The following is a 24,350-nucleotide window of genomic DNA, read 5'->3' as shown; positions in this document are numbered from 1 at the left end:
CTGACTAAGACCTAAGACATTATATTTGCAGAGTTGAGGGTATCTGCTAGTCGAGCACCACCGACCCGCTGACTCCCCCGCACGCAATCAAGCATATCGGCTTATGTAAGCGTAGGCAGCCAGCGTAACGCATTTGCAGCTGCATTTTTAATTATTCCATTTGAGCCAGCGGAGCCGAAGTTAATCGAATCCAAGTTGTGAGCATCAAGTGCAATTGCCTCCAATTAGTCAAAATTATCAACACAATTCCATTAGGGCGTATCAGCGCAATCAGCAGCAATTACATTAGCGCCTGCCAGTTTGCCGAGCCCTGCGGCGGCTCCTGGTCTGCCATTCAGCCCGAAACGCTGTCCTCATGCGGCCGCCAGTTGGCCTCTTGCTGCTCTGCTGCCTCTGCCTTGGCCTTGGCCTGCAGCCAGGGCAGCTCTTTGGCTTGCCGCCTGTCGATCGGGATGTGGAGCGGTTGGGCGAGGCCACGCTGCATGTGGCAAGTCGCTACATCGCCACCAGGATCAACACGCTCCTGGTGCGACAGCACTGCCACAACTGCTCAGCACTCGTGGATCATCAGCAGCGACAGCTAGTTGACCAGCTGCTCCAGCAGCTGGCCCTGCACATGTCCATCCTCTTCTATCGGCTAACCGCCTACATTCAGCAGCCCTGGGACTATACGCTCATCGTGGTCAACGAGGCCGAGGCCTTTGAGTGAGTAGATCGATTGAACTGATTGCCATTTGTCTATAAGTCTATCTCTCTGAATGTTCTATCCAACTCATGAAAGAGAGAGAGAGAGAGAAAGAGAGAGAGAGAGAGAAAGAGAAAGAGAGAGAGAAAGCGAGAAGGACTCCTTTCTCATGCTAAGTTACCTTCCATGGGTTTGCTTTGATCTTAGAGTCTCTTAGACCCTCTCTCTCTATCTCTGTCTCAACTTCATTTAAATTTCCTCTCTTTCTCTCTCTTTTACAACCCTTTCTTTCTCTGTCTCGCAAGTTGATTTACCTGCTCTATCTTAACTATGATCTTAAACTCTCCTTCCTCATTCTCTATCTCTCTATAACTTACATTTCCCTCTCTTTCCCTCTTGTTACCCCTCTATCACTGTCTTCCATCTTTCATATCTTAACTCTGACCTTAGACTCTATCTCTTTCTCTCTCGCTCTCGCTTTAACTTTACTTAACTTGATTTTTTACTCTCTGCCCCTCATTCCCTCTCTACCCATCTCTCTATCTACCAGGCAACTCCATTTGAACTATACGCACCCTCTGCAGGAACGTGAGTTCTACTTTCTAATTGTTCTCATGGCTCGCTTGCCGGAAAGCGAACTGCACCGTTCAGTGGGTCGCATGTGTAACATGGCGCTCTTGAAGCGCATCATCAATGTCGTCGTGCTGGCAATGACCAGATCGGACGATGACCAGATCAAACTCTATTCGTACAGATTGTTCCGGGAGCACTGCACGCCGGGCATCCACACCTACCGGAGCAATCAGTTTCGGTCGGACGGCAGTTTGCTGCATCCGGAGCTGTTTCCCGTACGCTTCACCAATCTGAGCAATTGCGCCTTCAATGTAACGGGGCATGTGTTGCCGCCGCACTTCATGTACCGTGCGCCAGATGGCGCTGATTTGCCAGCGGACGGTGCTCTGATTGACATGCACGACTTGCATGGCATCGGCGGCGAGCTGCTCCGCCTGCTGGCCACGGCGCTGCGATTCCGCGTTCACCTCAAGATACCCATGGAGAAGAGCGAGATCTTTAGCACTGACAGCCTCAGCGGCTGCCTCGCACAGGTGAGAGGAAAATTATTGGATCATTCAGCTCAGCTAGATCACTTTTCGTTTTCGTTCAACCCCACTCAGCTGGCAGCTGGCGAGGCAGAGCTGGCCATTGGCGGCTTCAGCGGCTCGGATATACGGCGCCACATGTTCTCCACCTCGTCGGTGTATCACCAGAGCTACTTCATCTTTGTGGTGAGGTCGGAGCGCTACCTGGGACCCTTCGGCCAGCTGATACGTCCCTTTGAGTCGGTCGTCTGGCTCTGCCTGCTGGCCACGCTGCTCGCGGCGCTGATCTGTGTGCGCTGCCTGGGCCGACGGCTGCGACTGCAGCATCCAGTCGAGAACCTGCTGGCCTCAACCACGGGCAATCCGGTGCCCACGCACCGTGTGCCGCAGAGCAGCTTCCTGCGCCATCTGCTGGCCAACTGGCTGCTGCTGACGCTCGTGCTGCGCTGCGCGTACCAGGCCAAGCTGTTCGACGTGCTGCGCATACCCAAGCAGCAGCCGCTGCCGCAGGGCCTGGCCGGGCTGCTGCGCCAGAACTACACGCTGCTTAGCAGCGGCTACCACGACTTCTATCCGCGCCAGCTCACCCAGCTGACGGAGGGCAACTTCTCGCAGCGCTACCGGCTGCTGCAGCAGGCGCGGCGGGGCTCGCGCCTGGTCACCATCTCGCTGGACAACAATCTGGCGCACTGGCAGCGCCAGCACCGGCGCAGCAGCCGGCTCACCCACATCCGCGAGCCCATCTACCTGTACCAGCTGGTCATCTACTTTCCGAACAGCACGATTCTCAAGTTCAGCATCGACCGCAAGATCGAGCAGCTGCTCAGCTCGGGCGTCCTCGCGCACATCGAGCGCCGCTATCTGTCCACGCCGCAGCTGGGCGACGTCGGCAGCAACGTGGAGCTGGTCACACGCATCACCAACGACATGCTGCACGGCCTCTACCGCTGCTACGCGGCGCTGATGGCCCTGGCCGGGCTGCTGCTGCTGCTGGAGTGCCTGGCCGGGCGCAGGCTGCGGCGCCTGCTGGACTGGCTGCAGTAGAGTCTCAGGTCGCAGCTGAGGGCTTCGCTTCTTGTTGGCTGCTGGGCACTCAAGGGCTTTGAATGCTTTCAGCCTGGTTAATGGTCAACTCAAATGCTATGCCCACACTTTGCACCGTTTTCTTTCTCTCACTCTCCCCTCTCTTTCACTCTGCGTGTGTGTGTGTGTGTGTAGTAGCTCTTTCTTTGGATTTGTTGCACACATGCCCTTAACAATTGATTCAAGTCTTGTAATGCATGACCCTATAGCCTCTGTGCATGTGTGTGTGTGGGTGTGTGTGTGTGTGTGGAGCAGCGGCAACTGGCCAAGCGGCACGGAGCGACACTTGAGTTAAGCTGCGCAAACGTTTGCATAATCACGTTCCAATTTAAATTGCTCTATTTGCCGTTTCCCCACTCTCTCTCTCTCTCTCTCACTCCCTCTCTCTTGAGAGGGGGACGGTTGGCGTTGGCATCTCTCAAATTGGAAAAGCTGGACAATTTTTATTAGCTGTCGCCGCTGAAGCGTGGCTGTTGATGCTGTCCATTCCACCAACGCCCCTCAGGCATTCATTGTCTCCCTTACACACACTCTCTCTCTCCCGCTCTCTTTCTCACAATCTCTCTCTATATATTTATCTGTTTGTTGAGTGTGCTGCAACTATGGCAACATCTGATTGTGTTTTTGATTTCTTTCTATCTCTCCCATACGCCCATCCAGAGCTCAAGTGGGTGTGAAGGGGCGGGGATTTCTGTTGCGGCTTGTTGCTCCAGGTACAATGAATTCAGGTGAATGCAGTTCGCTTGCCTGCTAAGCACTTCTTGTTCTCCAAACTTCTTGTTCTCCTACACCGAATTTCTCAAGAGGTTTTGCGAACAAATGTTGGCCAACTTTTTCTTATTTTCGATATTGTTGCCCAATTCGAAATTGTTTTCTTTAGATAACTAGAAAAAAAGCAGAAATGTAATTTTCTCATATTATTCAATAAAAAAAAAACAAAAAACAAAAATAAATAAATAATAAAATAAAATAAATTTAATAAAGTTTCAAAGCTTACTAAAATTATATTTGTTTTTCGCAAAACCAACATGAATTATTTATATACATAGTATTCCTTCTTACGCTGAGATGATTTCTGGTGTGTTCGAAGCTCACTCAGTTTATGAACAACTCCTTTGTAATTGGAACTAGTTCACTTGGCCTATTTTTAGAGCTATTTAAAGGTATCTAAAGCTTATAGCTTTTTTTTGTTTTTTTTTTTTTTTTTATTACTTTAAGAACTAGTTCCTTTAGCCCAGCTCTCAGTTTATTGGTAATTCATTTGGAACTAGTTTACTTAGCGTATTATTATACTTATTCAATGATATATAAAGCTGGTTTTTGTTTGTTCGATTACCATCGGAACTAGTTCAGCCTGGCGCTGACTCCATCTATTAGTAACTCGATTGCTATTGGAACTAGTTCACCTAGCCTATTACATATGTCGCGCATCTGGAGGTTACACATCTGATGATAACACAACTTAATGACAAATCATTCATCATTGGAACTAGATCATATAGCTTATTATTATCTGTTTATTGGTAATTCGTAGTTTAATATTGCAATACACTTGGAACTAGTTTGCTGAGCTTGAATACTTTTGGAAACATTTAACTATTATGAAACATTTAACTATTATATATTTACGATTTGGGCTCATTCATCATGGATATTCCTGCAACCATACTCTAATTTCGATTATGTGGAACTAGTCTGTAGTTCCGACATTTTGTAAGTGGCTAACTCCAGGACCTTGCCTTATCGTTGCGTATAATTGGATAGCCACTGCGTCCATCATCCGGAAGATATTTGCCGGGAGCATATCTGCTGCCTACGCCAGGATTTTTCTGATCACGATGAAACTCTAAACTGAGTTTCTCCCAGTCGTAGATCAGGTCCCTTTTATAGTACAGCTTGTTGAACAGCCCGCGGAACCTCTTGCGCAGCATGGCGTAGTCCGGCTTGGTAGTGAAGCCTAGCTTGTAGCAGTAGTTCAGGTACATGGCAAACTCGTTGGGATAGTCGCTGCAGAGCTGCTCGCTGCTCAGGGAGCGCTTCATCTCGTAGATGGCCTCATATTTCTTCTCCTTTGTAGGGGCCGGCAGGTTCTGCCAGGGCAGGCTGCCGCTCAGGAAATAGATGAGCAGATATCCCACGGAGACAAGATCATCGCGGCGTGATTGCTCGATGCCTTCGTGGGCGTTGATGGACGCAAAGCGCGCCGTGCCCGTCAGGCTGCAGTCCTCCCGGTAGGGTATGTGCACATTGGAAATGGGATCCCAGTACTTCTTGGACAGCCCAAAGTCGATCAGATGCACGAACTTGCACGTGAGATCATGGCCGATACACAAGTTCTCCGGCTTGATGTCCCGATGCACAAAGCCCCGGCCATGCACCTGCTCCAGGCGCAACAGCAGCTCGTCCGCCAGCATCAGCACGGTCTTCATGGTGAACGCATGCCCGCAGAACTCGAACAGGTAGTAGAGCGACGGACCCAGCAGATCCATGACCAGGGCGTTATAGTCATCCTCCTCGCCATAGTAGTGGACGCGCGGTAGTCCCAAAGCCGGACGCATTGTCTTGTACACGCGATACTCGTACGCCAGCTGCGGATGCGCCGTGCGCTTCTTCTCCAGCTTGATCGCCACACGCTCGCCGGTGTAGAGCGACTTGCCCAGGTAGACGTCGCCGAAGCAGCCCTTGTCGAACTGGTCCAGCAGCTTGTAGTCGCCCACGAAGTATTCGCGTACCTCGGTTCTGCGCAGACTCTCCATTCCGTGTGGATGCCCGCCTCCTGCTACTCGCTTAAAGCTATTACGAAAATTTCACTTTTTCTATTCTTTGAATGTGTGTGTTGACTGGTGTGTGTGAATGAGATTAACAAACATTTTTTTTTTAATTAGAGCTGAAGCTTTAGTTTACGTTAACAAATGACATAAGTTGCAAAGCTTTTGGTTCGATTCGAAAAGCACATGAAAGCTGTGCCAAGCTCAAACGAGCGAAAAGCTCAGTTTGGAGTTGAAGCATTCAACAGCTTGAGATGTAGCTTTGCAAGCTCATGCATGATGAAAAAGCTTTGTTAACACTTCAACTCGTTTAAGTGCAAACAATGTAATTGCAGTATCCAAATAGATGCGAGATACGACGCAGCCTAGTTATACGTCAATTTTATAGCTTACTCATATAAAACTAACTATGGGTTAAAGCTTTGCTTAACCTTTCATTAGCATAGAAGAACAGTTAATACAGCAGCAAAAGGAAAACTGAATTATAAATTTTTAAATTAGAATAAAGCATAATTTCTTAAATAATTTCAAATCTTTAATTCCAATAAATAACATAAAAAATCCTATTCGAGGAAGCAAAGCTCTGTTAAAGCTAGGATGAGCGCAATGTATCACACACGGCAACAACTCAAAAGCTCCAAAGAGCACTTGGAAGTATATGTAAAGCAATCTCATAGGTAAATCCTGTAAAACAATCTCTAAGTTAAGGCTCCATTTAAGCTTGTTTTACCTTATGAGAATAGTTCGTGTAGCAGCAGAGTGCAAAGTGTTTGGAATTTAAAATCCTACTTAATGCTTTTTTATCCGACACGAACTCGTATAATTTTAAAAATTTTAATTTCAATAAATAATTGATTGGTTTTATTTTGTAATATATCAAACGCTATTTAATGAATTTTTGCTGTAAGCTTAAATTAGTTTTTTCACTCGATGAGCCTGATGAGCAAATTAAAAGCCAAGGCTGTTGAAGTTCAAGCTGAAGTTTTTAAAGGCCCGTACAAAGCAGACAGCAGCAGCAGGAGTAGCAGGAGCAGCAGCAGGAGTAGCAGGAGCAGCAGCAGGAGCAACACACGCTTGATGATGTTGGCTGATGGGCTGACATGGTCTCGGTTTTCGGTCTCACACACCCAGAGTGAAAGAGCGAGAGAGAGAGCGCACGGAGAGAGAGGGAGAGGGCATGCAATGCGTGTGCGTATCGATTATCTGCGCCGTTGCAGACGAAGACAATCCGTACCAGGATGAGGCGTATGACAAGAAGGCAGGCAACAAGCAGAAGCACCAGTTGGAGTTTACGGCGACGACGGCGACGACGACGACGGCGACGGAGACGTCGGATCAACTAGCCAGTAATAATGTCTTTCGCTGACATTTGACATTTTGGCTATATTTCACTCACTTTGTGACAACTGGCAACTTGGCATTCAAATATAACCAGGGCCGGGCTCCAGCCGCAGTGCCCGATACCCACTCCCGATAACAATACCAATGGCCAGACGCAAGTTCCAGTTAGCTCGCACAGTCATTCATTCATGCTCAAATGTTTAAGAACAATAAATTTGTGACTGAGCATGTGTGCGTGTGTGTGTGTGTGCGTGTGTGTGTGCGCCGCAGACAGACTAAATGTTTGGCAGCTTCGTCTGCCGGCTGCAGAGCCCAATGACAAGACGGGCAGCGACATATTTGCCTCGAACAGGAGTCGCAGCCAGAGCTGCAGCCGGAGCCAAAGTCATGGCCGGACTCGGAGCTGGAGTCGGTGTCGGTGTCGGTGTCGGTGGTGGAGCTGGAGTCACAGCCGGCGGATTGTGGTGGCCATTATCATCAGTGGCAGCAGTCGAGTGGCTCGGCATTTACATCATAACATGGCCAGCTGATGGATAGACAGATAACCAGCATTAGCATTAGCGGCACGATGATGACCCAATCCCCGCCTACATGGGAGTCAGCTTCATCTTCATGGATATCCCAGCCGCTCACAGCCCGTTGCCTTCGCCTGTGCCTGTGTGTGCGTGTGCGTGGGCGTGGCATGGCATGCTGATGTTGAAACATGCGGGTAAATTATCTTTTCATTTCCGTCAACGTCGTCGCTGTCGTCGTGGCAATTGCCACGTCCTCCCGCATACGGCCGCAGCAGCAACAAATTAAAGTGCTGCAAAATGCTCAGCTAGACAATACCCTGTAATTGCGTGACATCACTCACACGAATCAAAGAACAGCATCGCGATAAACTTCTTCATCATTTGCTCAATAAAAGGTTATCGATATTTATCGGTTTTGAAACAGGGTGATTTATCGAAATTAAACACTATTAATTAAGTAAATTAAATAAATATTTATTTGCTGACTCTCAAAGTCCATTAGACATGTCTGCAAATTCTGATTGGTAATTATCGATATATTTAAGTGATTCGATTGCTACTACCCAAGCCCCATTTATGAGCCTCATCCTCAAGCAACTCTCTACAGGGTATATATTAACTGCGGGCAGTCAGGCGAATGGGCAGCAACGATTCAATTGCCGGCTCTTAAGCTTTTTGCCTATCGGACATGCCGTCCAGCCCTGCACGTCCCGCAGGGACTGCTCGAGTCCCATGTCGAGTTTCATTAAGAATGCCGCGAGAGGACATACGTAAACAATGGACGCATTCTGTCGTTGTGTGCGGCACTTAAAAGCGGCTTAAATCAATTTCTTTTCCTTTTGCGCTAATTGTTAGCATCAAATTATGTACATTCAGGCAAGTTGATTATCGGACAAAAACGACCGAATCGAAGTTCATAATTGATCGATAAATGAATGGGTGGCTGAATAAAGGATGACCTGTGAGGCTATTTCCACATGCTTGGAGTCGATAATTATCGATAATGCAGATGGGAATGCGGATTGTCATATACATGGTAATAAAAGTGGATAGCAGAATTATATATTATCGATTTCCAGCTTTTATAAATGCAAAATGATTTCATTATTCAAATCGATAACTATAGACACTAGAACTTATCGGCTTGACTAAGTTATTTATCGATATTTAAAGTGTCAGCTGCATGACACCGACAACATGACTTGATCTGACAAGCTAATCGATACTCAACGTTTAATGCGCTTCAAAGCGATAACAATCGATACCTGAAATGAGCAGTTAGCACTACCATGGCCAACTTGAATGACAGCGTTGCCACCTGGCCGGAGCTGCTTTTTGGCAATTTCCCCTTCAGTCCAACACCCACGGCAGCCGCCTGCTTAATTTGCAGAGTGAATTCCCCAACGCGTTGTGATAAACTACGGAATTTGAACGTGACAAAAGTTGTTGATGACCGAAGCAGCAACAACAATCGAAGCAACAACAACAGAGAGGCAAAAGTGCAATTGCCAGTGGGCGGCAATGGAGTAGGGCTGAGGCAGAGGCAGAGGCCAAAGTAGAGGTAGAGCTGGAGACTGTTGCTTGTTAGACGAGCCGTAGCAGCCGCACAACAAACAGCAAAATAGAAATGACTTTAATAGCTCATCAATGATTCAAGCGGAAATCCGGGCTGTCCAAGTGCAGTCGGTTTATTGGATACCGGAAAGGCATTATGTAGCCGTTGTCCGTTGTCCGTTGCCCTGTCCCGACTGTTGCTTTTGTTGTTGCTGTTGTTGCGCTTGTTTATTTGTTTGATTGGGCTGACTGACTATAGTAGCAGCAGCAGCAGCAACAGCAGCAGCAGCAGCAACAGCAGCGCAGCAGCAGCCGTAGCTGGGTGTCTGCTTAGCTGAAATGATTTTCACGCTGTCTCCAAAAAGTATGCAACAAAATTTGCATATTGTTTTGTCATACATCTGCGCCCTGTCCAGGCAACGTCTGTCTATGTGTGTGTGTGTAGCATATGCACCCCATTTAATGTGTGTGTGTATGTGTGTGTGTGTTTGTGTTCACTCACACCTTGGTGCATCTACATACATACATATATGTATGTATGCCCTGACATTTCCCCTCGAAAACAGCCCTTTGGCACCTGTCTGTGCGCTCGTTCCCCCAGCTGCCCGCACCACGGCCCTTCGCCCCGCGCGGCTGCCATTCTCGGTTTTATCTGGCTATGTTTGTTTGAACATATATCTGCATCATTATTATCATCATTATAGATGGCACACGGCCAGTGGCTATGTGACAGTAGCCGCTTGGCTTTTGTATCTCATTTATTATGCAAATCTGAACGAGACTGCAACTCGAACTATGACTGCGCCTGGTCGACGGGGGAGGGCTAGGGGCTGCTGGGTCGACTGGGGACTGTGGGCTGGGGGACTGGGGGACTGGGGGACTAGGGGCTTGCCTTCAATATGGGGCGGCAAATGGTCAACAAGTTCAACAGCTACAACAATTATGTTGTTGCACTCACACGAAGCAACAACACGTTGAATTACTGGGCATGGCCAGGTCTCATCCTCAGTACCCATTCCCCTCCCTCCCTCACGCTCATCAGCATTGAGCACATCCTGTGCTTTGGCATTGTCGCCTTCGTCTATTACTCTGCAGCTGCCAGCAATTACAGTTGTTGTTTTATATATACTCTAGCAGAGGGCATGTTAATATTGGTATAAACTGTGTCTCTCTCTCTCTCTCTCTCTCTCTCTCTCTCTCTCTGTCTGTCGCACAGGTGTTGCCCGTAGTCAAGCTGAAGTGTGTGGCTAGATGCCTGGCAATGCAAGACATTCAAATATTCATATTAAAGCCATGACTATCAGCATTTCGAAGCTCATTATCATCATTGTGAAGGGCATTTATCCAGCGGCCCCTCAACGAGAGATCTGCTCTGTTTTTTACGCCTTGTTTGTTTGTTATTTATTTGTTTACATTTTTATAAATTATGAATGTAATTTTTAAATTATTACACACCCACACATGCACGCACACCGGCGCCCATTAATAATGAAGCTTATCGAGAGTAAATATTACAAATCAACCAAATTAAACAATTTAAACGCCAATTTGAATGCTGAAATGCAACTCGTACAAATTTTGAATGCAATTAAAGCAATTAAGATGACCCTAGAGAGGTGTGATACAATGGATAGAGGGAAAGAGGCAGCAGATATAAAAAGGAGAAAAAGACAAATAGAGAGACATAGATATATTGAATGAGAAAGACGCCTATATAAAGACATAGAGAGAGAGAGAGAAAGAGAGTGACATAGAAATTAAAATATATATAGAAAGAGCAGCATAGAGAGGGCGAGAGAGAGAGAGAGAGAGAGAGACGGAGGGAGTGTGATAGAAAGACTTATATAGCGATAGAGAATGAAAGAGAGAGAGAAGATAAATAGAAATAGGGAGGCATAGAAAGAGAAGGAACACACATGGAGAAAAATAAACAGAGACAGAAAGAGAGAGAGAGAGAGAGATTGCTGCAGCTAAATCTCTATCCGGAGTCCAAACTACTGAAGGCTGATATCGTTCCTAATTGATTGCCTAGAAAGGGAAGAGCCTATCCATTGCGTAAAGCACACTCGCCCAAAGAGACTGGGTAAGCTTATCTTATATGGCCATATGGAGTTTGTCTTGGTTTGGTTGGGCTCCAACTCAAAGTATGATAAATTGAAACTGGGTACCGATTCGTATTAATCATATCATTCGGATTAAAATCTATTCAACATATTTAATGCGAGAGAAATGCTTGATTAAAGCTAGGCTCGAGGAGGGGAGATTTGTCCCGTGGCAATAATAAAATGTAAATAAAAATTTCAATTTTGTCAGTGTTCATCAATTACGTGTTTTAATTGAAAATTCCAAAGTCAATAGCAAAAAAATAAATATAAAAGTAAATATAAACCCATAAAAAGCTCCATATACAAAGGAATATATATAATATATATATATGCATGTGTATGTAAATATATATCATATAGAGATGTATATATATATAAATTTCAATATAGCTTATCTATCAATTTCAAATGCACAGAGTTCTGTTTATTCAGGCCTACTGAATATGCCACGCGCCAGAGGGAAAGAGATGGAGAATCAGCTGTTTGTGCGAGAGAGTGAAAGAGACGGCAATAGATATAGACAATTGGAACTGTGCGCAGTGATTCGTCGCATTTTGTTTGCCGTCAAATTGGTTTTCAATTAACATAAAGCCGCAAAAATTAAAATGCGATTGAAACAGCGAAAACAATTGTATTTACTTATCGAAGGACTCCCCATGGAAGAAATAAAACAAGTAAGAAAAAAAGTTAAAATATATTTACTGTATATGTAAACAGAGGCAAGGGAAAGAAAGAGAAAGAGAGAGAGAGAGAGAGCAAAGAGGAAAAGCGAATGGTAAATTACATTTACCAAAAAGCAAAAAACAATGGAAGTAAGTGGTTCTAGAAGACATCAAGAAATTGACTAAAGGAAGTAGGAAAGATATATTAGTGTTGTTCTCTATATATAAAGTAGTAGAGTGATTGAAGTAGTAGTAGAGTACAAGAGTAGTAGCGGTAGAGTCGTAGTATTGGTAATTGTAGAGTGGTGGAGTAGATAGAAATTGTAGTAGAGGAGTAGTAGTAATAATAGTACAGTAGTAGTTAAAGTATGTAAATTGTTAGTATTAGTAGAATAAAGTAATAGTAGTAGTTATATAGTAGTAGTAGTATTAGTAATTTAGTAGCAGCAATAGTATTAGTATTAGATAAGTAGTGGTAGTAGGTAAGTCATTGGAGTAGTAGTTAGGGTCGTAGAATATTGTAAAGATAGCACAGCATTAGACTATTATTAGTGGAGAAATAAGAGTAGTAGTAGAAAGTCATAGCAGTAGTAAAGTAGTGAGAGTAGAAGTAGAGCCCTAATAGTAGCAGTAGTATTAGTAGTAGTAGTAGTAGTAATATTAGCAGTAGTAGTAGTAATAGTGAGAGTAGTAGAGTAGTAATATTAATAGTAGTAGTACTAGTAGTAGAGTAGTAAGAATAGTAGTAGTAGTAGTAGTAGTAGTAGTAGTAAAATACAAGTAGTAGTAGTAGTAGTAGTAAAATACAAGTAGTAGTAGTAGTAATAAATACAAGTAGTAGTAGTAGTAGTAAAATTGAAGTTGCAGTGGTAGAGTAGTAATAGTAGTAGTAGTAGAATAGTAGTAGTAGCAGTAGAATAGTAGTAGAAGTGTTAGAATAGTAATAGCAGAGTAATAATAGCAGTAATAATAGAGTAGTAATAATAGAGTAGTAATTGTAGAGTAGTAATTGTAGAGTAGTAATTGTAGAGTAGTAATAGTAGTAGTATAGTACAAGTAATAGTAATTAGCGTAGTAGTAGAGTAGCTAGAATAGTAGTAATTGGACTAGTAGTAAGTAATAGGTAGGTAGGTAGGTAGTAGTAGTTAGAGTATTAGTAGAGTAATAAGTGTAGTATAATAGAAGAATTAGAGTAGTGATATAGTAGTAAGAATAGTAATAGGATAGCTGTTGTAATAGTTGAATAAGAGTAGTTGTAGTAATAGTTGAATTGTAGTAGCTGTTGTATTAGTAGTAGTAGTAGTAGTGGTAGTAGTAGTAGTTGAATAGTTTTAATGGTTGTAGTAGTAAAGTAATAGTAGTTGAATAGTAGTAGCAGTGTGGGTATAGTAGTAGAGTGTAGTATAGGTGCTCAGTTCATTAGTCGTGCGATTAACAAGCTGCAGCTGAAGATAATTTTCGAAGTATGCGCCGCACAGGCCTCAATGAGCTGGAATCTGGTCTCACTCCTAAATGCAGCGCTACGAAAAAAAGTGATATAAAAAAGCTAGAGAGAGTCGGGCTAAGAGAGAGAGAGGGAGAGAGAGAGTGCGAGAGAGTTGGGGAGGTGAGGGAAAAGAATAGCAAAAGGACATTTTGCAGTGAGGTTGTGTGAATTGTTTCGACGATGCTGGCGATAGGGAAACAATAAGAAGGCACATCCGAAGGCAGCCAAGGAATGCACAGCAATCCAGGCGAGGCGTCCTTGTACAACTGGCTGTCTGCCTTTGGCTGTGTGTGTGTGTGTGCGGGTGTGTGTGTGGGTGTGTCAAAACAAATTTCATTTCACATTCAATTAAATTAATTTTAACACCATTTGCAGGCGGCAGCACGACAGCAGGCAACACAAGAAGATGCCAATGCCAATGAGGACACAGCAGGATGCTGGACAGCAGAGATGGAGTTGGTGACTGGGGAGCGGGTGCTAAAGTTGAGAGTTCTGTTCGGGCTGCCGCATGCCTTTGCCACGTTTTCCACATTTCTTCACTTTACCGTTAATGGTTTTATCTTTTCCTTATTGTTGCCGCTGAAACGCAGCATCGCCAGCCTCAACACCCCCAACCCGCCCACCGCATATAGATCGATCGAGTCCGAGTCCAAGTCCAAGTCCGAGCCTGAGCCTGAGCCTCTGCCCTGCCTTGGCCCCTCCCCTGGCCGAGCGAGCGAGCGAATTCGAACAGCGAGTTAATATAATTACAGAAATAAAGTCTGGAATTTTAATTAAAACACAACTTCATTTACAGCCGCAGACGACAGGCGAACGCTGAACAAACAGTCGAGTGGGGATGAAGAGCGGCAGCAGTGTGGTGTGTGCTCGCGTGTGTGTGTGCGCGCGTGTGTGTGCGAAGTTTGCGGGGTGTGTGTGGCAGGTGTTGCCGCAATAGACAATGACAAACGAATAGCCGCAGTCCCAGTTCGCAGAGTTCGAATGACTGTCATTTGGACTAGAAAATTTCGATAATGAAATTCGAACAATTAAGAATAAGCGATGAAGGGATGGGAGAGAGATGGGGGAAAGAGAAAGAGCGAGCGGCAGACGGAGAATGGAACAAACTATCGCTACAGACTAAGAAAGGAAGAATTGAAGGCATTTTATGTGACGCTTACTCCCCACAAAGTCCTCTTTGTCATCCGAGGTCATTTGAGTGTCTTGCATCATACTACGAGAAGAAAGAGGAAGAAAAATGGCATGATATGGAAAACATAAAAGTAGGAAAATCGAGATGGAAAGATGTTCAGACATAAAGAGAGAGGAGGAGAGAGAGAGAGAAAGATCACAAAAAATAGGATGACATCGACTTAAAGAGAGGTCGAAAGCAGAAGAGAGAGAGAGAGAGAGAGAGAGAGAGAGAGAGAGAGAGAGAGAGAGAGAGAGAGCAGATTATATACAGAAACAAGCATAGAGAAAGAAGGATAACCGATAGAGCTAGAGAGAGAGAGAGAGAGAGAGGGTAAAGGAGAGAATGCTCTTGATTAAGCAATAGCTTAAGGAGGAAGAAAGAGCGCTTGGGGAAAGAGAGGTAGAGAGAGAAAGCAAAAAATATACAGAGACGAGAAAAACGAGAGGTTAGAGTGAATGTGAGGAAGACATCGAACGAGAAAGAAGGAAGATATAGGAGAAAATTAGGAGAACGAAGGATGATAGATAAAGAAACGCAGAAAGAGAATAATAAATAAAACAATATGAACAAAACATAGATAATCAGATATGTAGAGATAGCGATGAGAGCAGAAAAAAGTGGAGAGAATCAGACGTAAACGTCAATGAGAGCACCAGCTGAATCTCTGATCCAGAGCTCAACTCCTCCTGGCAGATGGAAGCAGTATCATCATGAAACTTGAAATTCGGAATGGCTTAGAGCTTAGAATTTGGAAAGTGAGTTGCAGCAGTGCAACGAGCAACATGCAACATGCAGCATGCAGAAAATTCGCTGCTGCCGCTGCTGCTGCCACTGCTGCTGCTGCTGGTTGTCTAATCAGAAGCAGAAGCCGCAGCTGTGACAAGCGTTGGTGGCAGCTGAGCTAGAGGCGGTGGGCGGGGCGGCAGCTACAGCAGCTGGCATATGCACATACATATGCACGAACACCAGCGTGTGTGTGAGTGCGTGTGTGCCAGTTTAGGCTAGGCTTGTCATGGGCTGCTTTTGCGGGCACACGTTGCGTATGCGCAACGCATTTTTGGGCCAACAACTAATGGATAAAATTTCAGCTAAAATTTGCAAAATTTGCATTTTTTGACGTTGTTTTTATGCAATGCCAGGCCTGGCCATATAGCCAGCCCGTCCCGCCCCGCGCCGCCTCTGACCGTCTGTTTGTGTTGCAAATATAATTTTTAATTTATATGCAAATTTTGGAAATCATTTTCGAAGCATTATGTGCCCATATTGATACGCAAATTGCTGTCAGCACACGCATAGACATAGACATAGACATAGACATCGACATCCACATCGACATAGACACACGCACACACGCAGATTTAATAACGCATACGCGTCAGTCAACCGCTGGAACAGGCCGCAGCCAACAGTTTCAGAGCATCTCTCGGCTGACTCGACGTGCGCTGTGACCGCCGTAGCCACCGAAAAGCTGACAACATCAGCGAAGCCAAACACCGAAGCCCACCACACACACACACACACACACCCAACACACCCACACACACACACACACACACGCTGAAAGTGTTGTGTGTATTGATTTTTGAAGAATTTGTTAGTTGCAGAGCGCTCAATGATGGGCCGCCTCGAAATGCCTCTGTTTTTAATGTTTATTGGCGGTGGCACTGCGACGAGCCCAACAACAGCAACAACAACAACAACGAGAGCCACCAATGATGATGCGCATGCACAACTGCTAAATACCCTGTAATCAAGAGTCAGTTGGAATTTGGTTATAAAACTGCATGAGTGATTGATAGATAGAAGCACAAGTAGCCTGATTGGTAGGTTGACTCAGTCTTCAGTGATTGACTCACTCTTCAGGGATTGACTCGCTCTTCAGGGATTGACTCACTCTTCATTGATTGACTCACTCTTCAGTGATTGACTCACTCTTCATTGATTGACTTACTCTTCAGTGATTGACTCACTCTTCAGTGATTGACTCACTCTTCATTCATTGACCCATCCTTCATTGCTTGACTCACTCTTCATTGATTGACTTACTCTTCAGTGATTGACTCACTCTTCAGTGATTGACTCACTCTTCATTCATTCTCATCCTTCAATGTTCACTGTTCAGTGATTGACTCACTTGACTGTGCTTAACTCACTCTTCATCAATTGACTCACACGGCGGATCCACATATAAGTCTTTATTCAGTTATGGATTAAGTCACTGATTGATTGAGTTACTGATTAAAAGAGTCACTAATGAACAGAAAAACTTTCAATAGATTGAGTGAATGTGTCACATTGAATCCACCTTCGAATGATTGACTCACTGATTGAATGATCATCATTCTGTTGTTGAACTAACTGCTTGACAGATTGACAGGCTGATTGATATTGATTGACTAATTCATTTATGTGGAGTGAATGCTTGACTGATATTGACCTGCTGAATGATTGGTTGACTGTTTATTAGCATGATTGATTAGCCCGCTGATTGATTAATTAGTACTCCTCTTAAGATTAATTCGATTGATTGACTGATAGAGTGATTTAACGACTTTAAAATATTTGATTGATTGACAGCCGATTGAACGACTGACTGACTGACTGAATCAATATAGAAGATTGAGTGGCTCTATGATGAGTCTGAGAATTGTAAATTGTCAATCGGTATGAAGCGCCTTCACCTTCTCTATGGACATACCCGACACACGAAATGGCCACAGGGCAGAGCCGGGCACAAAAACAACTAGGGAATCGCAAACGCAGCCGCAGCCAGCGAAAACAACAACTCCATCAGTGGGGAAAAGTGTGTAACCAAGCGAAGGTGTCACTCTGTCAAAAGAGGGGGCGACTCTATTCCCCCGTCCCGCGTCGCCGCCCCCTGGGCATGTGGCACTCGTACTTTGAATTATATTGCCCAACCACTCATCGAAGGCACCGAAGTGCGAAATACAAATGCAAAAGTCCGCCTACACTGCGCCAAAAACCTGATCAACTCATCAACTTCAATTCAATCAAAATATGATAAACTCTGCGCATTGAAGTGAAAGTGAAGCTGGGGCTGGGACTGGGAAGACACCAATTTTGAATGGGATGATTGTAGATGGAGATAACAAACTCCTCGAGAGTTACTTGAGCATACCGAACTCAACTCTTCTAATATGTTTCTATATCAACTTCTTTATTTGTAATTTTTTAAAGTTGTTTTTCTTCGATCTCTCTTGGTCGAGTGTTGAACCACCTGGTTTCTTTGTCTGCATGTCCGCCGGTTACAAGTTTTTGCTCTCTGCTGTTTGACGCGCCCCCTGCCCCACCATCGAAGTTGGTTAAGTGCTGCCCCTTACCGCCCCGCCACGGCCCCCAGCACATTTGCCCGCATCACGCGCTGGCAGTCATTTAAAACCATTTCACAAGTCGTCAAATCCGATTATGAACTCATTTCACTATTTTGCCCATGAACTACTTTGATGTTTAATTTGCAATTTAATTTTAATGTGCCTAGATGGCGAGCCCTAGCCTCCTCGACAATCCCAATGGCCCCGCTGCCGCTGCTGCTGCTGCTGCTGTTTGTGGGCTCGCGGCCACCTGGGCGTATGAGCAATTCGGAAAAAGGATGCGCACGCTGCCATGTTTTGCGGATGCTTTCCATGGCGATAATTTTATTATTGTCCTTGTTGCTGTTATTGCGATTGTTGTTGTTGTGGCCGCTGCTGCTGTTGCTGTTGCCGCTGCTGCTGATGCTATTAGTTGGTTGCCAGCTGGCCATTAACGTCCATTTAGTCAGACGCCACGCATTTCTAAGTTGGCAACATTTTCTAATTGCTGCTGCCAGTTGTTTCTGCTGGCAGTGGAGCACGTGCGGGCGGTGGGCAGGGGGGCGGGCTCTGGGTCTGGGGCTTATGTTAAAGGGCTGGCAGATTATATAGTGTATAGCGACTTGAACGTTTATTACAACTGACACGATGCAGCTGTAGCGGAGGATTGGTTCGAGTTGGGTTCGGCAAACCTTTGCCATCGATTTCACCCACATTTTCACTCTGTGTGGGCGTGGCAGCAGCAATTAGTGCAACATAGCTGCAAAAATCCCAACGAACTCAACTGAAAGAGCACATCGGAGAGAGAGAGAGGGGGAGAGGGCGTGAGTGAGTGAGAGAAAGAGACTCTTTCTGCCCTCCAATTATGAATATTTTAAAATTTATTTGAGCTGTTGTTGCTCTTGTTTGTTGCCATTGAATTCTTGTCGGAAATTAAGTTGTCCCGCTCGCCCGGCAGCCCTGACACTGGCGCTACCTGAGCTACCTGAGACACCTTAATGGACACGAGAGGCCAAAGCTCAGCTTGGATACAGCTGATGTTGCAAGAACTCGGCACATGCTGCAGCCCAGAGGCGGCGCAAGGGGGTAGAGTCGTGCATCTATTTGATATGAGGTGGATAAAGGTAAATTAAAGCTGAGCAAAGTTCCCTCTGCCAGAGCTGGGCAGCTGCCATATGGAAATCAGCACTGGAATTGCTCACAGATTGTCCTCTGCTTGCTGTCATTGTTGCACAACGCCTCTGGCTGGGCTGTCTGTCCGTCTGGCTGGCTGGCTGGGCGCATGTGACCCGCATGGCCAACTCAAAGGAAGCTGTGCAAGTGCCTGGAGCTGAAGTCGGCCCACCATAGAATGAGCCCCAGAGAGGAGCAAGCGAGTCAGCTCGGAGCGTCGAGCTTTCACCTGTTTCACCTTTTGGCTTTTGCCATGCCGCCGGCCCAGTGTCGGGGTGTCGCACTTTGCATGCAAGTCAAAATGGCGACACGTTTGGCAGCAGCAGCAGCAGCAGCAGTAGGCACCGCTGCCAGAGTCGGTGCTCGGTTCCAGGTCACGTGCCGACTGCCAGCTCCTGGCTCTGGCCTGGCGAGGCTAACAAGCTCTGGGAGCAAGCGAGCGTGAGGCGTTTTGCTGGCGGTCAGGCGGGCCGCCCGAGATGCCGCCCTAATGTTTCTTTTACGTGAGTGGGCGGCACGTAAGCAACCAGCCCCAACCCCCAGCCCCCAAGCCCCTACACCCTACGCCTCAGCTACCTCTTCGCAGTGCTACGCTTGGCCCCTTAGCTCATTGTCTGCTGCTGCTGCTGCTCGCTCGCACTTGTTGGGCAATGTAAGTTAATAGCCATTGCTGTCGTCTCTCCTCGGCTGCAGCTAGAAACAAAAACAAGAACAAAAACAAAAACAAAAATAGAAATAAAAAAAGAAAAAGAAAACACAAAAAATAATGTAAAGAAGGGAAAAGGTAGAAGCTTTATTGATAATTATTGTGCCATGCTTCTTACGTTTATTCATCTTGTTGCTGTTGTTGTTGTTGTTGTTGCTGTAGTTGGCCCATGCATAAATTTAATTTGCTTAATTAATTAAGAAGAAGCGCGCGACGTTGGCCAGAAGGCGGCAGAGGTTGGACAGAGGGGCGGAGGGGTCGAGGCGCACTCCAAGTGCAAAACTAGACAAAGGGCTGTGGCATAGGGAGGGTGGTAGGGAGTTTATAGGGGAGCTAGAGCAGCGAGAGCTGGGGTCAGGGCAGCCAAGCGCTAATTGAAAATAAAGACCAATTTTTTAATTAAACTTTAAATTAATTTATTGAAGTGCAACGCGCTGAACTTTGACCCGCAGCGAGCGTGTTCACTCAGCTTGAAGATCAAAGCGTTGTCCCACCAAAAACTGAGGCAGAGAGTGAGTGAGGGAGGGAGAGGGAGATGGAAGATGATTGTAAAATTGCAAAGCCTTAATTTTACAATTTTTCGTTTTTTTTTTTTTTTTTTTTTTTTTTTTTTTTTTTGATGAGCCATCAATTTGGCACGTTGCACTGTGGGCGTGGCACACTGCACAAAAACCAACAATGCGCTAATGCTCATTTAATGCGATTTTGCACGTTTGCATTTTCTAATACACACACACACACACAGAGATAGAGAGGCTCGTTCGCATGCATAGCTAAAATTTATTTATCCCAGTTTTACGCAATATTTGCACTGTATTACATAACCGCATTGTTGAGTGTGAGAGAGAGAGAGAGAGAGGGAGAATGGGAGAGGGCAGCGTGAGAGTAAGAGCCAGTGCACTGCATTTGTATGCACTGCGCGAAATTATGCGATAATTTGCATTTATTTAGCCATTTGTTAGCAGCGCCAAATTTGCATTGGCGACAAATAATAATAAACAAAAGCAATTAGCGCAGAGCGAGCGGGCAAACAGTTGTTGCCGTTAGCCAAATGGCCTCTATGTGGCACGCCCCCTAAGCCCCCTCCCCCCTGGGTAGATGTGAGATCGTTGGAGTGAAGTTGGCTGGGCGCAAGTTGCAGGCGATGTTATAATGCATTTTATATGAACAGAAAGATGAGAAGAAAGATAAATGGGAATATTAAAGAAAAGAAATAATATGAGAATGAAATAAAGCTGCCACTTCTGATCTTTATAGAGTGAATTGTCATCTCTAATTCACTCTATAATGATCAGAATTGAAGTTTCTAAATTAAGCTAAAAATGTAAACTATAGAGATTCAAGTTCAGATAGATCTATATAGGCTGACGTACATAAGACAGTTACTTGCTTCATTGGAGCTGCCGTTGGAAAGTTGTCGAGGACTCAGACTGTAGATTTGTGCATCAGCAAGCTGCAGCTGTACATAAGGAAGGAAATAAGGAATATTAATTATAATTAGGAATAAATGTTGTAGCAGGCTACTAGCCTATGTATACTGTAGCTGGTTACTAGTCTATATTATATTAGATTTAAGTTAACAGCATTATGGTTAACCATCGATAGATACACATCTATCGATAGTTAACCATATCGGTGGCTGAGGAGGCTGTCGATATGCAACATGCCATTTTGAGTAATAGAAAGAGGAGGATCGATACATTTTAAGCTTGAATGTGAACAATAGCAGACGTGTGTATATCAAGAAATTAAGAAATAAAGAAATTAAATAAAAGGCCTACTACAATGTGTATTTAAGTCTTTCATAACTTACAACCAACTTCATAACTTACAAAAGAGAGGTGTAAAGCATAGACATAGACATAGCATTCCTCGCTAATCTGCAGATAGAGTAAGTCAGATACTTTGCGCTATGAAACTGTCCAAGAGAGACTTACTTGTTTTATTCTATCAAGAATGCATATGTACTTACATAAATCGTAGAGCCGATCACGCATCGAGTCAGAAAATAGCCGCTGATCTGCGTGGGAAACTTTGGATTCCTCAATAGCTGGTTCCAGCAGTCCTTATGAAGCCCCATGAGCCTCCACTAGCCTCTCACCCTGGCATGACAAGATGCTAGATAAGCTGCAGCGCTATCTAGATGTATTTTCATTGACATTCCTTGTGTGTATGTATTTTACTATTTTTAGTAAATAAATATATATAAATAAATAATAAACGAACTTTTGGTAGGCTAGCGCACAGATTTGTTGATATCGTTAGTATTTTTTGCACACAGATTATATTTATTATTATTTTAATTTATTATATTTACATTTCTCGGAAATCCCTTCGATACCAAAGCTCTTGCTCAAAGCTGCCCTGCGACAGCGTTGCCACCTGCGGGCGATCGTTAGTTAGCTGTGCAGTGTTGCCGAATCAGCTATTTTGTAGCTAGATCTGGCTACTTTTTAAGGCCGATTGCTACACAAATTTTCAAACAGCTATTAGCTACAAATCTGGCTATTTTCAAATATTACATTTAGCTAAAATGTAAGCGAACTTATAGCAAAATTTGCTTTGATACTTTTTAAATGTAAATGATTTAAATGTATTAAGTTTTGTGTAGAATTAATACTACAACTGAAGAATAGGTAAGCTTTCTAAAATGTTATGGAAAATTCATTTCTTATCAGTTTTTATACCCTGAACCCATTTTCAATGGGAAATCAGGGTATAATGGTTTTGTGAAAAAGTATGTAACGGGCAGAAGGAATCATCGCAGACCCCATAAAGTATATATATTCTTGATCAGCACGACGAGCTGAGTCGATATAGCCCTGTCCGTCTGTCCGCTCGTCCATCCGTCCGTCCGTATGAGAGCGTTGATCTCAGAAGTTATAAGGGCTAGAGAGCTGGAATTTGGCATGCACACTCGTGTGTACCATACGCAGTACAAGTTTATCATTTTTTAACTCATCCGATAACTTTTTTATGGAGAATGATCGAAAAATTTATTTTGTTATTTATGCTATGAGTATAGCGTTCCACACAACGACCTTAAAAAGGCAAATTATAAAACCGACAATGGTGAAAATGACGAGTTGGTAGTAATAGATGAGATATTATCTAAATTAAATTAATAAAGTTCACTTTTTGTGAAAAAAAACAGCACTGTTTTCTTTTTTGCTACTTTTTCAGCTATTTTAGAAGAAAGTTGGCTACTTTTAGCTACTTTCAGCCTTCGGTTTTGCTACTTTTGCTGAAAAAGTTTCGGCAACACTGCTTAGCTGTGTGGCAGTTCTCTGACCGATAGGTATCGCTGCCACACGACTCTAGATCAGAGCTATCGATAGCACATATAACGATAGCAAACATACGGAGAGCATAAATATCGACCCATGCACATAAATAAATAAATACCTAAATATGTATGTATATGTATTATATATGTATTTATATTTAGATTTGTATGCTCCCCACATGAAAATACTTGATGGTAACCATAGTAGCCGTAAAATCCATCATCTTTTAATTTAAGCCAGGAGAACGAACGGAGCCGTTCGCTCAAATCAAGCTGAAGTTAATTTCCTCTTGGCTCCATTTGAACTACAAATGCCTCAAGTGAATTGTTCAAGATTAATTGAGCTGAATGACTGACTGAATGCGAATATTAGCCAACTGAGAGATTGTTGTCGATAAACTCAAAACTCGGTAAACATGAAATGCGTTAATTAAGCCGATTTGAATCTAAGAAGCTTTTCAGCTGACAATCATCGGGCAGCGGTAAATGAAACGAGTTCAGCTTCGATTAGATATCGAATTCTGCATTGTTATCCACACACACACACACACACACACGCATACATACCGACTTGTCAGGCAGCGACAATTGCAATGAAAAGTAACTTCAATCAATTAATTTTCCAAATTGTCTGCAAATTAAACGGATTGCAGTCCGAGTAGTCTCATAATTTGTGTGCGCATATAAATATAGATAAATTATACACACATATGTATGTATGTGTGCATGCTTACATATGTGTGTATGTATGCATGGCAAATATGCAAATATGCATTGTTCAATTATCACCTCATTAGCTGCTGCATTCAAACTGTTTGACTAATTGACAAAAGTGGCTCTTGAGCGGCCCAAGGGAAACCCGAACCCAAGAATCGAGACGCTCAGTCCACACAGAGCAGCACTTGAAGCGCTTTCGAGTGTTGTTTGCCTTTCCTTGTTGTTGTTGTTGTTGTTGTCGCTGTGAGTGAGTGAGCAAAAAGTGTGAGCAGAAACGTTCACACACACACACACACATACACATACTCGCACACACACTTGCAGAGCTGAAGACAACAGCAACAAAAAAGAGATACAGCTGCAGCTGCATGTGACTGACTGTTGAGATGCCCTGTAATGGGAGTTGAGTCTCAGTTCAATTGGGAATTCGTGCTCCAGTTGTTAGAGCATTCACAGTGTCTGACTACCCTGTTATGGAAATTGAGTCACATCGAGTTGTCGACTATGTGTATTAGTGTGTCGTACTATGAGATACCCTGTAATGTATACTAAGTTACAGTTGTAGTTAAATACATAAATACATGAACTGCTTATATCGATTATATGTATTAGACATCCCAGTGCTTGACGTATCCTAATTGTGCTGTTAGTGTGCCGTGCTGAAAGATACCCTGTAATGTATAT

General features: G+C 44.2%; 2 protein-coding genes across 2 annotated transcripts; one reads left to right on the top strand and one right to left on the bottom strand.

Moving 5' to 3' along the window:
- Positions 1-346: 346 nt before the first annotated feature.
- Ir11a (Ionotropic receptor 11a) lies at positions 347-3,710 on the top strand. Its single transcript, XM_089473247.1, has 3 exons — positions 347-705; positions 1,194-1,791; positions 1,861-3,710. Exons 1-3 carry the CDS (start codon positions 356-358, stop codon positions 2,827-2,829), a joined length of 1,917 nt encoding a protein of 638 aa, XP_089329373.1. The 5' UTR covers positions 347-355; the 3' UTR covers positions 2,830-3,710.
- A 657-nt stretch (positions 3,711-4,367) lies between these two features.
- LOC108618490 (casein kinase I) lies at positions 4,368-5,777 on the bottom strand. Its single transcript, XM_018014525.2, has one exon. The coding sequence runs from the start codon at positions 5,622-5,624 to the stop codon at positions 4,590-4,592; it is 1,035 nt and encodes a 344-aa protein (XP_017870014.1). The 5' UTR covers positions 5,625-5,777; the 3' UTR covers positions 4,368-4,589.
- Positions 5,778-24,350: the final 18,573 nt, after the last annotated feature.

This window comes from Drosophila arizonae, chromosome X (genome assembly GCF_054131065.1).
Source record: "Drosophila arizonae isolate 15081-1271.41 chromosome X, UAZ_ARI_1.0, whole genome shotgun sequence".
Taxonomy (NCBI): domain Eukaryota; kingdom Metazoa; phylum Arthropoda; class Insecta; order Diptera; family Drosophilidae; genus Drosophila; species Drosophila arizonae.
The sequence above is the reverse complement of the archived record's forward strand: the minus strand, read 5'-3'. Positions and strand labels throughout refer to the sequence as shown.